Here is a 12,855-nt window from a genome sequence, read left to right as displayed (position 1 = left end):
GGGACGGTATTAGGCGACGCTCTCTCCGAAGCTGAATGAGCCGAAAAAGTCTTGAAACAAAGCTATGTATTTCGGATTGTTGTTTTTTGTCCAAGCGTTGGACGAGACTTAAAAGACGTAATGTTTCATTTAGGAATTTTTCGACGAAGGTTTCCCATCCACATTTGGTGCTTGGCATGGTTTGGCGAATCTGCATGTCTACGAGTGTACGAGTAGTATTCGAACATTTCTGTGTGAAATCAGTTGGGAGTTTCTTATAACACATGAAAGAGTTCCGAGAATCGAGCGCAGTATCTTGCGTCTATCCAATTGGCCACGGTCATTTGCCTGGATGCCTGTTCCTTACTAGTTAAAAGTTTTATAAAACTATTATTTTTCGATTCGAAAGAATGTTTTTTTTTAAGTGTAAGTATTCCTATCCTCCTCCTTCGGCCAAATTTTCAAACAAATCCGCAAATATTTGCGTTCCTTTTTGCCCGAAAAAAATCCATTGTGTGGATTTTGTGAGGAGAGCCGGTGGTGCGTGGGGGCCCGACTGGTCCTAGTTACGCCTCTGCACTTCCAAGTTCCCTTCTCGCTGCTCTGTGTCACCTTGGCCCCCGCGGCCCTCGCCCTTCGGGGGGCACCGGAGTAATGCCTCCGCTCACCACCCCCCCTCTCCCCGCGACTTCACCTGCTCTCTCACGCCCACCCTCGAATTCCCTTGCCCCTAGCATGTACATATGTACTCCGCTTGCATACCGGCGCGTGCCTTAGTTTACTCTTCGGTAAGCGGGCTAGTCGATCGATTACAAATTGCTCGGGAACCATATCCGCTCCGTCCGCACGGTACGCATCTATTTCTTGGTCGTTCAGCTGCTGGAAATCCAGCTTTCTTCAACGTTTATCAGGTCTTTAACAGGACGTGTTCCAGGCCTCTGTTTTTGTCCCATTCCCCACCAGGCTCTTACTTTTACCCTCTAGTTCTACACTTCGGCATGCTTCGTGAATTGTATTTTTTTTTGCATTTCGTGAACTTAAAATGCCTGCCACGTACGTACATGCATGTGCAGGTGTGCACACCTACCTAATAATTGCGCAAAAACTTGGGGCGTGCACATTTTAAAAATCTTTCCTGAAGACCGTTCTTCTTCACCGACAGGGTTTTTTTTCCAGATTTTACCAATTTGGGCGCGTGAATTTGTCTTTTTAAACAAATTAGATTTAAAAAAAATTGATTCGTCCCATTTTTTCCGCCTAAAATCAAACTTCAAGTGTTAGTGCGTCGACTTATTTGCATTAGCAATGAGTAAATCAACCAGGCAGATTGGAGCCGAAGAAACGTATTTTTCGGTACGTTGCTATAATGACGCGACTCGGTAGTCCCTTTGAATACGGATCCGAGGGTCTCGAGCTTGCGTCCTCATTGGCATCCTCCGCCGTAAACCAATTCTGAAAGTGTGTTTGCGTTGGAAAACGTGCTGAATGATTCACATAAATTTTACGAATGAACGAATTGGGAATTGAGAAATAAAAGCGTCCGCGGGGCGACGAAGAACCAGAGCATGTAGTAATTTAAGGGTTCCTCCGCTCTCTAATGCCATGGCTCACATCCGAAACGCGTAATCTGAGGAAGTAATAATGAAACCCAGGGTGAGGAAACGGCCCTCAATAAACATTGGAGACATCATCTTCGCCCTCTCCACCGGATTAAGGAAGGAGGGAGAGCGGGTAGAGTCCCAAGAATGCGGGACAGGAGGGGGTAGAGAGGACGTGAGAGGGTTGGGGGGGATGGCGGAGCGTGTTCCACACACCAACCACTCCCAATGGAGGCAGATTCTTCTTCTGCCGTCTCCTTCCCCCCATTTGCCTTCTCTTCCTCTCCCCTTTCGGGAGGAGCAGTCGCCGGTTGCGTGGGAGGATTTGTCTTTCCGTCGCCCTTGGGACTCCTGACCGGCCAACTTCCTCCGGGATTAGTGGCCGCCCAAACGGGGGGGGCGGCGGAGGTGTGGAGGGGTGATGTCGGGGGCGGGTTATTTCGCTTCTGACACGGGGTGGGAAAAAGGAATGGAAAGTAAGGTGGCGGCAGGAGTGAGACGGGCAAGGGGGTCGCGCGGACCCCTCGTTCCCATTTCAACCCCCCCCCCTACCTCACGCCATAATCCCCTTCGATTGAGTCCCCTCACGGCGGCGGCCTCTCCCACAGGAGGAATTCTCGAGGAGGGGAAGGGGATGGTCTTGTGGCGACCGCCGCCCGAGGACTCGCAGGTGAAAAGAGAAATAAGCACATTTTTGTGCGTCAGGGGCGTGGGATGGATTGAGGTACGGGCAATATATGTGCTTATCGTATTTAGTGGCTCCTTTTCCTTTGGTGACCAGACGGTTTAGTTCATTCCTCGTCGTCGACATGGTTCAACGAAAGTCTTCTCGTCAATAAACGACCCCCCCATGTCTGAAGAGGATTCCGAACTCGAGATATTTGTATTCAATACCAGAAAAGCTGTGCAGCGGACTCATCTGTTGGGGATATTTGTTGAAAATCGGTGACGTTGTGACCAGAAAAAAGCGTTTAACAGTCTTTGTGTAGTTTTGCTGTAATTTCTCAGTTTTCCTTTATCGCCGTATATTTTTGTATCATTTCTGCTTTTCGTCAGTTAATGCTTTCCCACGACTTCTGTTAGACTTCGCCCGCACAATAATTTGATGAACCCTGTACGATTTCAAGTTCAAGTATGAATAATTATTTTTTAAATCTAATCTTTTATCTTCGGTCAACACAGGTGTACCGGTATTTCCTTTTGTGTCACTATAATTCAATGGAAGACACGGTGCGATTGAATTTAACCCTCATCACAAGACGTGAGCTTGCATAAATTGTATTGCCGCCGATACAAATTTGAAAAGAAAGCACATGCCCTTCTGTTCATCGTTCGCAATCTTCTCCGTCAAAAATCACTATTTTTGCGCACCCTAATTTAAGCTCTTCAAGAGAGCAGTTCCGAGGGGAATTTTCCAAAATTCTATGTTTCCAGACGATTCAATTGGCTCGATCCCAAATGTGAATTGTCAAAGTTGCACCGCATGCTCTGGCGTGGTTGTGGTAACCCCGACGCTCACTTGTGGCCCGTGGATGAGGTGTCTAGTCGAAACATCATGCGTATTCGTATCGATGTTTTTCTCGCCGGCACCCCCTTACCCCCCCTCCCAACCTTCCCCCCCCCAAGTGTGGGGGGCCAGCTGGGGAGGCAATGAACCGAACTCACCGTCGCGGCGGCGGCTTCGGGATATTATGGTGGCCGCCCGGAATGGTTATCGTCGACGCCTTCGTGTGGGTGTTGTGTATATGTACACACGATCTCTTTCCTTCCTTCCCTCTATTCCCTTCACCCTTCCCCCCCTTCCGCTCTCTCTCGTGTTCGCGGCTTGATGTGTGCCGCGGTGCCCGAGGCTTCGAGACGCCCAATCTTGGGTGCAGTGCTGGCATGGGTGGCGGAGATAGGGCATTGCCTAATTCTCCGATCCATTCGCCAATTACCGTGATATGTCACGGTGCCTCGAACACGATGCTCGTCTGCTATCGTCACATTGCGATGTCGTTCCGCCAAGCAATTTGATTGATCGAATTGAGAGTTAAGAGGTAAATTTGATGCTTCGAAGTATATACCAATGCGGTGTTCTTTTTCCAGTAAAAATACTCCATATAAGAATATAAAGGGTATGATAATGTAGAGTGGGTATAGAGAGCATTATCTTCCAAATCAGTGACACATGTTGCGACGGCCATATGGGACCGAGTAGCTGAAAGGCGTATCGACTTGCCGTCATAATGTTGTAAATGTAAGTTCAAGTGAGGGAAGATGTTGGGGGCATGAAATTGTGTGCATTGGTTTCGAAATATCGATATGTCTGTGGGCACATACGTTTTTTCGTCGCTCAGAATCGAACATCGCGGAACCCTATTTGCGAAACTGGGTGGGGTTTACTTGGCGATTGGCTTCCTGTCGCTTCGGCGTGGGTGTTGCTTAGCTAAATCCGGACGAATTTCGCCCAGGAGTGAACTTGAAAGGAAAGGAGAGCTTATTGGGACAAGCCCTCACTGCTGCGGGAGTTCCTTAATCCGCCCTTGACCTTAAGGTGTTGGGAAAGCTATTGCCCGAAGATGATGAAGTCAGCGTTCAAAATTGAAGGCGGAATTAAGACCAGGCGACTATCTTTGGGAGAAGTCTCCAAAATGAGATTCGCGAAGCCGACCCTGGGTGGGGGAGATATGCGGGTTCCTTAAACTCAAGTAAAGAGTAGCATTTTAGATCATTGACGGCTTTCCCAAAGAAAATTATAGCTTGCTTAAGGTCATTGAGTCTTTTTGTGAACGAAGGAAGTTTGGCAAATCCGGATGCTACTGTGGATACGTGATCCATTTATTTTCGCTTGGTGCAATTTTGCATTTTGCTTAGTTTATATATGTTGCTACACCATTTGGTTGGCCATTTAAACTTTGAACATGGAATAGATTACAGTTTATTCTTAAGTCGGGTTAGCTTAAGTAGTTAATTGATAATTCGCCTAATTAAAATTATTTTCTCTCCTCAGGTGCGCAGACGGTTACATGGGCCAGAGGTGCGAATTCAAAGACCTGGAAAATTCATATTTGCGTAAGTTTGCCTTATGATTCTCTGTTTCTGGCAATGAACCAGCTTTTTATTGTGATTTTTCCTTTTTAATTTGAAAGCATAAGAAACAAATGTACTAAATTTTAAAATGAAGAAACTAGTCAATCTTTCAATAATGTAACTCTTGTGGCAGTTCTTTAGAGAGATTTATATAAATTGGAATGTGGCAACTGCTGGTGTAACCCTTTAGTTTACATCAGATGTGATAAACATGCTAAGAATAATTTTTTAAATGGTTTTTCATTTATCTGCCGTTCTAGAATTAAAATTAAAATAGTGACCACTCTTGAGACTTAATCTACCTTGGAAAATACAAAATCTTAACTCTGAATCATTGGTTTTTCTGATTTTTTAATGATTTTCATTTCTCATTTCCTCCTTTAGCCTCGAGGCGGCGTGTGATGCTTGAGACAGCGAGTATAGCCAGTGGAGCTACCATAGCTGTACTTCTTGTCGTCATTGTCTGTTTTGCGTTTTACATACACTTCAAGAGAAAGCATAAACCTCACAGTGAGACGAATATGTCCTGTGAACCAGGGGCCTGGTAAGTTGGATTTTGTTGGCCTTCACTCCTTAATATCAATGTACAAGAAAGTGTAGAAGCTTGAATTGAAGTTCATGCCTAATTTTATTGATAGAAAACTTCAATATCCTTTTGTGAGAAATGCAGTAAAACCATGGATGAGAATGTGTTTATAGTCATGATACAGTGGTTACAGCTAATTTTTTATGTGACTTCTAACATAATTGGAGTATCTCACCCGTTGAAATTTCGCTTATAAATCTGTTGATTAACTAATTATTCTCTACTGAATGGGGTTGCATGTAAAAAGAGATCCCCATCTTAGGATGGGATTGTATGTTTGGTCGCTGGAGATTATCTAATGTTTTATTTTATTTTACAGCCAGGTGGATGGGGTGGAGAGGCGACGACCCTTCAGCACCAGGCCGCCGCATTCCATTTCATTGGTCCCAATCCCACATAGTTCACACAATCCCCATGGTCCAGTAAGTATTCATTTCCTCATATTTAAAGTTCACTCGGTGATAATAAATATTTTTGGTTATTTTTCAATTAGATAATTATTTAAACAACGGCACTTTCAATAAGCAATAGCACCTCCAGGTTATATGAACCTGAAAAAACTTCTGATCAAGAAATATACCCTGTGGTATACTCCAGGACTAAATGGCAACCTCCCTCTGCCCATCTATTCTACATTTATTTAATTAGCTTACTTATTTATGAAGGGTTTTTTGGTACGCATTACTTGAAGATGACAATTCGAAGACTGGGTCATTTGCATAAAGATGTGCTGGAAATAACCAATTTCAAATAATAATTCCAAATGGCATCCTTTTAATGTAGCGTTTAATCTGATCTGGTTAAATCTAAGTTAAATGCGCTGATTTTGTCTGTGGACATGTAATGCATGTCTTCAGTTGATAAAATTGTTCAATCAAGCACTCTTAAGAATGAACTAATGGCCATGATATTACAGTCAAATTTCTGGTGCACTAGTATCTTTGAGCCACCTTTCATATTGTTATAGCATTATCTTCATACAGTTTTGGAAATTGAAATGAAAAATAATTTGATTCTGATATTTCTTATAATTTCAAGTATACTGATTCATTGCAATTTAAAGAGGTTAGCCCTCACCAATTCTAAGTTTTATCACTCTTAATCATGCTATTTGCATTAACTCTGGGCCAAATAAAAAAGTAGGCACTGCTTGTTTTTAATTTCTTCCCAAGTGGCCATTAAAAAAATTGTTTTCCTTTTCTCATTTCAGGACTGCTATCCAGCACCCACACACAGCAGTATCCCGCCCCATCCTCTGCGGGCATACCCAGTAGACCAGGGTCCTGGGGTGTACGTTTCCGAGATAGGAGACCCTCGCCAGCCACCTTACCCTGGGGCACACTTACCTTTTCCTTCATCCATGGGGCCGCACTGGGGCCACAGGTGGGACTCTCCACCTTCAAGTAGTCCCCTCTCTGTCCCCCACTACTCTCGGCCGTACCGGGGCTCGGACCCAAGGCATGGACACCGAGACCGCCCACCAGATCGCTCTGATCGCCCCCCACCCCTGCCACATGGTCCCACAGACTTCCCCCCTAGGAACCAGTGAACCCAAGAAGTGTGCCTCTGACAGGGAGTGTCAAGGGATGCGAAGTCAAGGTGTCATATAATTGTAATGTAGCTTTCCAAAAAATTTTCTAAGTGATAAGCCACCCGCAGATGCTTACCAATGAGCCGCATAAGAGTGTGGGGTGTGTATTTATTCTTATGTAAATAAATTATGTCATTAATGAATTAGTGGTGGCTCAGCAGGTGACGTCCATTTTTGCTTGAGAAGAGGAAGGAGTGAGAAAGACTGTGCACGCCCTCTTGAGAGACACCGATTAAGAAACAAGAAAGACTTCACCGACTGGGGCTTCTTGGTCGAGTGTTCCCCATGTGGGAAGGGGAGGGGAATGGGGGAAAACGTGCAGACTAAACTGTGGCTGAATGAACAATGGCAATAGTAAATAAATATGATCATTGCAATGAAATAAAAAAAAAGTGTCTCCGAAAGGTTGGAAATATATTTTTTTTATTCTTCTTTACTGCAGAAAGGAATTTTTTTGAAAGGGAAAAAAAATATTGCAAAGGACAAAACACAAAAGACTGCTAAAAATGCGTAATGTGACTTCGGATGTCCGATGACTCAGGCATGTTGTAAAACTGATCGAGAGGTGCCAGAGGACAATTAAGGCACAGTCAGATCCTTCCTTTGAGTCCCTAATGGAGAAATGGCTGCATTTGGTGCTGCGTCTTTAATGTGAGCGAGTGTGTGTGCTTTTGAATAGATTGTTTGACTGACTGGATTTGTGCATCATTGATGGTGTGGATGCGTGGTGGGGAGTAAATGGTGATAGATGCAGGACGAGACAGACTAGAAGAATCTTCAGTTTCTTTTTCAGTGTAATTATCAACAGTTTCCATTGGCCTCTGTTTCTCCAAATTCCCTCACTTGGGTCGATCATACCTCATATTTTTTCCTCTATATTCCTTAGAAGATGACTACATTCCTGTGATTGAACAACTTTTCCTTATTTTATATTTGCTAAGTTTTACTACAGTGGCTTCAGTTCCAATTAATTCAACTCAGGTTTTGATTATCTTAGCTGCTTGGAATAATTTCTTTGGTTAAAATTATTTATCCCTACATTTTGAAGGAATTAGTACAGTATTCAGCCAAATGTTAGGTTGTGTCAACCTAGCCAATAATGGAAGACAACTTAATTAGTTGTACGTAAGCATTGTACTTATGGAATTTTAACAGTGCAGAGGAAGTTATTGGCTCAAAGCACAATATAACTGTCTGTGTGTTACTATATCTGATTAACATGAGATAAAGTGGCCAGGAATTGTAAGTTTATTTTGGGAGTTGACTATTATATCATACAGGTTGGCTTCTTTTTTTTTAGTAGCTCTCTTTGAGAAATTACTGCCAAATACTAGGAATTAATCAATGACCCACAGTCTTAAAAAGTAAGATTTTAAGAGAATTTGTTTCATGTTCTTATTCGGCTCTGTTAATGAACATAAGTGTTTTGTTAGTTTGAAGTGTATTTCATCGATGATCATTTAGACTAAAAGAATCGTTACACCCCAGAGTGAAGTATCCTAGCGGGGGAAATAAAAAAAAAAGTGGAAATTAAATGAGCACCAAACCTGTAAATTTGTAGATAGGAAATTGTCTGCCTGTACGAAAGCCTGCTTATATCTCCCATCACCATTCATCTTGGTTCCTTATTTATTTTAAAGTAAACCTAATGATTAGCTTAATCCAATGGCAATAAGAGTGATAACACAAGTGGTGGCGTCGGGTCTCCAAATATTTCTGTTTCCCAATCAGTTAGGTGTGTGCTCGTACAGTGTGCTACGATGCACCACATCTTAATCAAAACTCGAATGCTCTTTAGTGAATTTCAGTTGGTAAAAAAAGTAAAAAGAATGTGGATGGAGCCACTGGAGCTCGAGTGTTGGGAAGTGGTTAGTTACCATAGTGCATTCTCTTTATTTTTGGCATAAGCAACTTTTTGAATGTTATGTTCTGTAATACCAAAGATAGGGAAAATGATTGTCACCAAATTTTAACAAATTACCAAAGCATCAGTCTTAAACACTACTCATATTTCTATTCACTAATTTTGGGAGACTGTGTGTGTCTGTTTTATACGAGAAAAATGTAGTGGAATGAATGAGTTTTGAGTGTATCAAAAGAAGAAAATTGCCACGAGTCCAGTGGATCCCCACTTAATTAGTCATCATCAGTCAACCACTCAAAATTGGAAATTCATGTAATTGATTTTGAATAGGTTTTAAAGTTTATCCTTAAAAATAACTCCCCATTTTAAAAGAGGCTGCATTCTGCAACTTTGTTTTTTTTTAGAATTAAAATGGCGTTAAATTTATGCACTGTCTCACAAAATCTAATTTCTTGTCAAATGGAGCTTCAATTGTGTAATTTCAAAAATATTAATTACTTGGTGTCATATCTGGTGAATTTCTTAGTTTACCGTTGTAGCTGCCAATAATGTCTCAACTTGTGGATTTTATTGTATCATTGAAATTCTTGTAATTGAAACAATATGGTAAAAATTTATTGTACTTTATTGGCAGGGCTTTGTTTGGTCAAACCAGTTTGTTTGTGTCCTGTATTTATTTAAAAAAATTCATGTTGTTAGAATCTTTATAATATGATAATATAGATGTTCTAACAGTTGTTTCACCAGTAACTGAATTGATTACTGTATGTATTTTGTTCAATTTTTAAGCGGTGTTACAAAGTTCAATGAAGCCTTTTTTTTCATGATTTGGTGTATTTTTTCTCTTCACACAAATCGTATGAAATGTGGATTCATTTTCCCAATTTTCCTCGTATTTATTGTGACTCATTTTTGTAACTTTCGAAAAAAGCGCAATGTTCTTTGAAAATTTTGAATCTTATTAATTTGTTGATTTGTATTTTTTTATTGTTTCATGTGGTAAAACGTTTGTTTGAATTTGGAATTAAGCTCCACTTGTGAGTCATGTGGTTGTGAGAGTGAGATGGTCGATTGTGCATATATATGCATGCCTCCTCCTTCGGTGGACACATCCTTTTGGTTGACTTCAATTGATTTCCCCGAATAATACTGATATATTTATTCAGCAATCATATGGTACAACCATGGCAGATGTCGTCAACCATGACATATGTAATGTTAAACTAGTCAAAACAGATGGAATGGTTGAATGTGAATGTCTGTATATATGCACGTGAGAATGCCTCAATATTTTGTGGGGAGATTTGATTGCCGTGTGTTTTTGTTTAATTGTGAATGTATGAGAGTCTTTACATTGGTGCATGCGCCCCTTTTCCTTGTTCCAAAGAGAATACCACAAGCATGGCGGCAATGTCACAACGGGATCGAAATCGTGTTAAGTAACATTATTGTATATCTTTGCACCCTCCATTTATTTATGCCCAATAATTTAAGTGCTTCATCATGATACTTCATGCAGTGGAAATGAATCATCTGTCCCATACTGTACAGAACCTTTTCATTTTTTACTGTTTTCCAATGATGTGTAGTTGTAAGTGTATGAACATTTGTGTTTGAAGGCTGCATATGACTGTGTCAGCCAATGTAGTTCTATTGATGTGTTCTAATGAGTTCCCAGCACATATTTGTGTACCATTTCTTGATTTGTTACTGTTCTCGAAGAAAAAAAAATTAATTTTGAGATAGCACAAATGAATCATCTCAAGTCATGGCTCTTTATCCCACCTTTCTATTAATCTTCCCATTACATTAAAATTTGATATTCCTTCAGCCATAGTGTTGTCTTAACTTCCATTGGGGGCCAGTTGGTGCCATAGTTAAACAATGTCTTTTCACCTGGTGTATACATTGAAAAAAATGGAGTAGAGTACAAGTTTACATGACACATATCCATTGGTTGATATAGAATGGAGCGAGACTGTTTGATTATGGCTGAGGAGAAATCTGGAAAATATTATTGCTCTTTCTTCACACCAACAGTTTTTTTTAAGTGCATTAATCTGTGCTCTGATCCTACTTGTAAGCTAACACATCTTAAGGAGTTGGAAATGGGACTTGGGTCACCCCATATTCTTGGTATATTTTTGATTGTATAACCTGGTCTTTGAGGATGTTTACTTGGTTTCCTTTCCATGGAGTAATTTGAAAGGAGTGATTTCATTGCAAGATACCATCAAAAGTGTGAAGCGTTGTGGAATATGTAAGATAAAGTGAAATGCCGTGCACCTGAGTCCCTCATGTTCTCTCACTTGGAAACTTGTGCTGCTAGCTCATGATATTGTAAATTTTATGATAATTGGGATACACGATTTATAAATTCAATTAGAAAATGGCTCATTTGTTATCCTCTTTCATTATTTTAATAATGAGTTGTCAGCAGATAATAAACATTTTGTTTATAATAAGTAAATGGTTTCATTTTATTTTGATTCCTTAATGAAAATTCCCTATCGCAAGAGTTTTACAAAAATAATCTTGAAAATAAATTTGTACTAATATTTAAAATAAGGTACCTACCTATGAAAAAGATGGGCGTGGTATTCTAAGGAGCGTTGGACTACTGATCGGTGGGTCAGGGTTCCATTCCTGGGCAGCCCCAGTTTCACCCATGATTTTTTGGGTACCAGATCTTCCTGGGAAACCAAAGGCAGCAAAGGTGTGCCTTGCTCAGATGTGTGAATTTCACATGCCATTAGGCTTAGTACTGGATGAGCTCTCCTACCTCACCTAACAAACTGACCTTCAGGTTGAAGATAACTGTGGTTGGTTGGCTATGCAAAAATTGGTCTCCAAAAGACTTGCTCATTAATCTTTTGGGGTTGGAAGGTAAGCTGCAATAGCAATAGCACTGTGATTAGGGTTTTGGTTTCAAAGATAGGTTGAAGCATTTGCAACTAATGAAAATAATAATAATCATCCATATACAACTATAATCAAAGACCAGACAGACTTTTTTAAATATGCCTAGGAAAGTTTCCATTTAAGTTTCCTTCTGTACTGTCAGTTATAAACACAACATTTAAAAAAATGATCATCTCTTAGTGGAAATTCATATTCATCATTGCATAGTTGATTGAACCAATTCCAAAGGGTGAATCTGAAAGATATAAGCAGCCTCTTGCTCTTTAAAAGATAAGTTATTTATTGTAAGATAAACATCCCCTAAAATGATTAGTTTCCTAGCATGATCCAACATGCTTTGTGAATGCAACATTTTGTCACTAATTGTGGAAAACTAGCATGCAAGCTGAATGTAAGGTTGCTGATCAAGGATTCAAAGTTCATGTCTGGGTAAGAATGCATCTAGACACACTGAAAAACATCATACCGGGTAATTTCCTGGTACCTGATCACAATGAGAAATAAAGGATCCAATGAAGATGGATCCAGCCCTTTTGTCTTGAAGTAGAAGTTTTCACATTGGCGTGCCATTGTATATAACGGCTATACGTGAAGGGTTTCTGACCATCCTCACATGTCCTTGTCTGGATGGCAAGTTTTTGATGTTGTGAATGAAACCTGCTCCTTTCAACCTCAAGATTTTGAATGAAACAAGGATAAAACCATTATTGATGAAAGGTAACAAATACTGAGGGACACCAAGAACCTTTTTGAGACCTCTGATGATTTTATACACTTACTACATCATAGGTATGACCATCTTTGTACGTTTTGACAACTCTCCTCTTTTATCATGGTGCATGAAGACCAAGCAAAGGTAATGGGAGAGAGAGATAAGAAAAAATACCTTCATAATAATATTATATTTATTTTTGTCCAAGGATTGGTATATGGATTTTGGTACATTTAGGGCATCGGTACAAATTTTCCTGATATGGCATTAATGTAGGCCTTTCAAGAAATTTTGTATCTTCAATTCAGCACATCTTGGTCATATATTCATATTGAGAGATTAATATTTTGAGGGATTTGGAGAGAAATAGATGGCCTGGGATCTATTATTATTTAGATTTCAGTTCAGAATTTTTTCTCAGCACCAAGAGGTGATGAAGTACTGATCTTGGTCAGCTCATGAATGGCATTAGAACTAATTTGAATTTTTGCATCCCTCATCTGCACATAGAATTGGTCTAGTTCCCTTTAT

The 12,855-nt window shown here is 40.4% G+C and overlaps 1 protein-coding gene across 1 annotated transcript in view; it reads left to right on the top strand.

Moving 5' to 3' along the window:
- LOC139697303 (uncharacterized) overlaps window positions 1-11,124 on the top strand; it is a 241,236-nt gene extending 230,112 nt beyond the window's left edge. Inside the window, exons 4-7 of the mRNA XM_071595969.1 lie at window positions 4,570-4,631; window positions 5,034-5,193; window positions 5,555-5,657; window positions 6,446-11,124. Coding sequence (XP_071452070.1) covers window positions 4,570-4,631; window positions 5,034-5,193; window positions 5,555-5,657; window positions 6,446-6,784 — 664 coding nt within the window. The 3' untranslated portion in view covers window positions 6,785-11,124. The remainder of the gene's footprint in view (window positions 1-4,569; window positions 4,632-5,033; window positions 5,194-5,554; window positions 5,658-6,445) is intronic.
- Window positions 11,125-12,855: the final 1,731 nt, after the last annotated feature.

Source organism: Hetaerina americana, unplaced genomic scaffold, assembly GCF_022747635.1.
Source record: "Hetaerina americana unplaced genomic scaffold, ioHetAmer1.1.p SCAF_72, whole genome shotgun sequence".
Lineage (NCBI taxonomy): Eukaryota > Metazoa > Arthropoda > Insecta > Odonata > Calopterygidae > Hetaerina > Hetaerina americana.
This window is presented reverse-complemented; position numbering and strand designations above follow the sequence as displayed.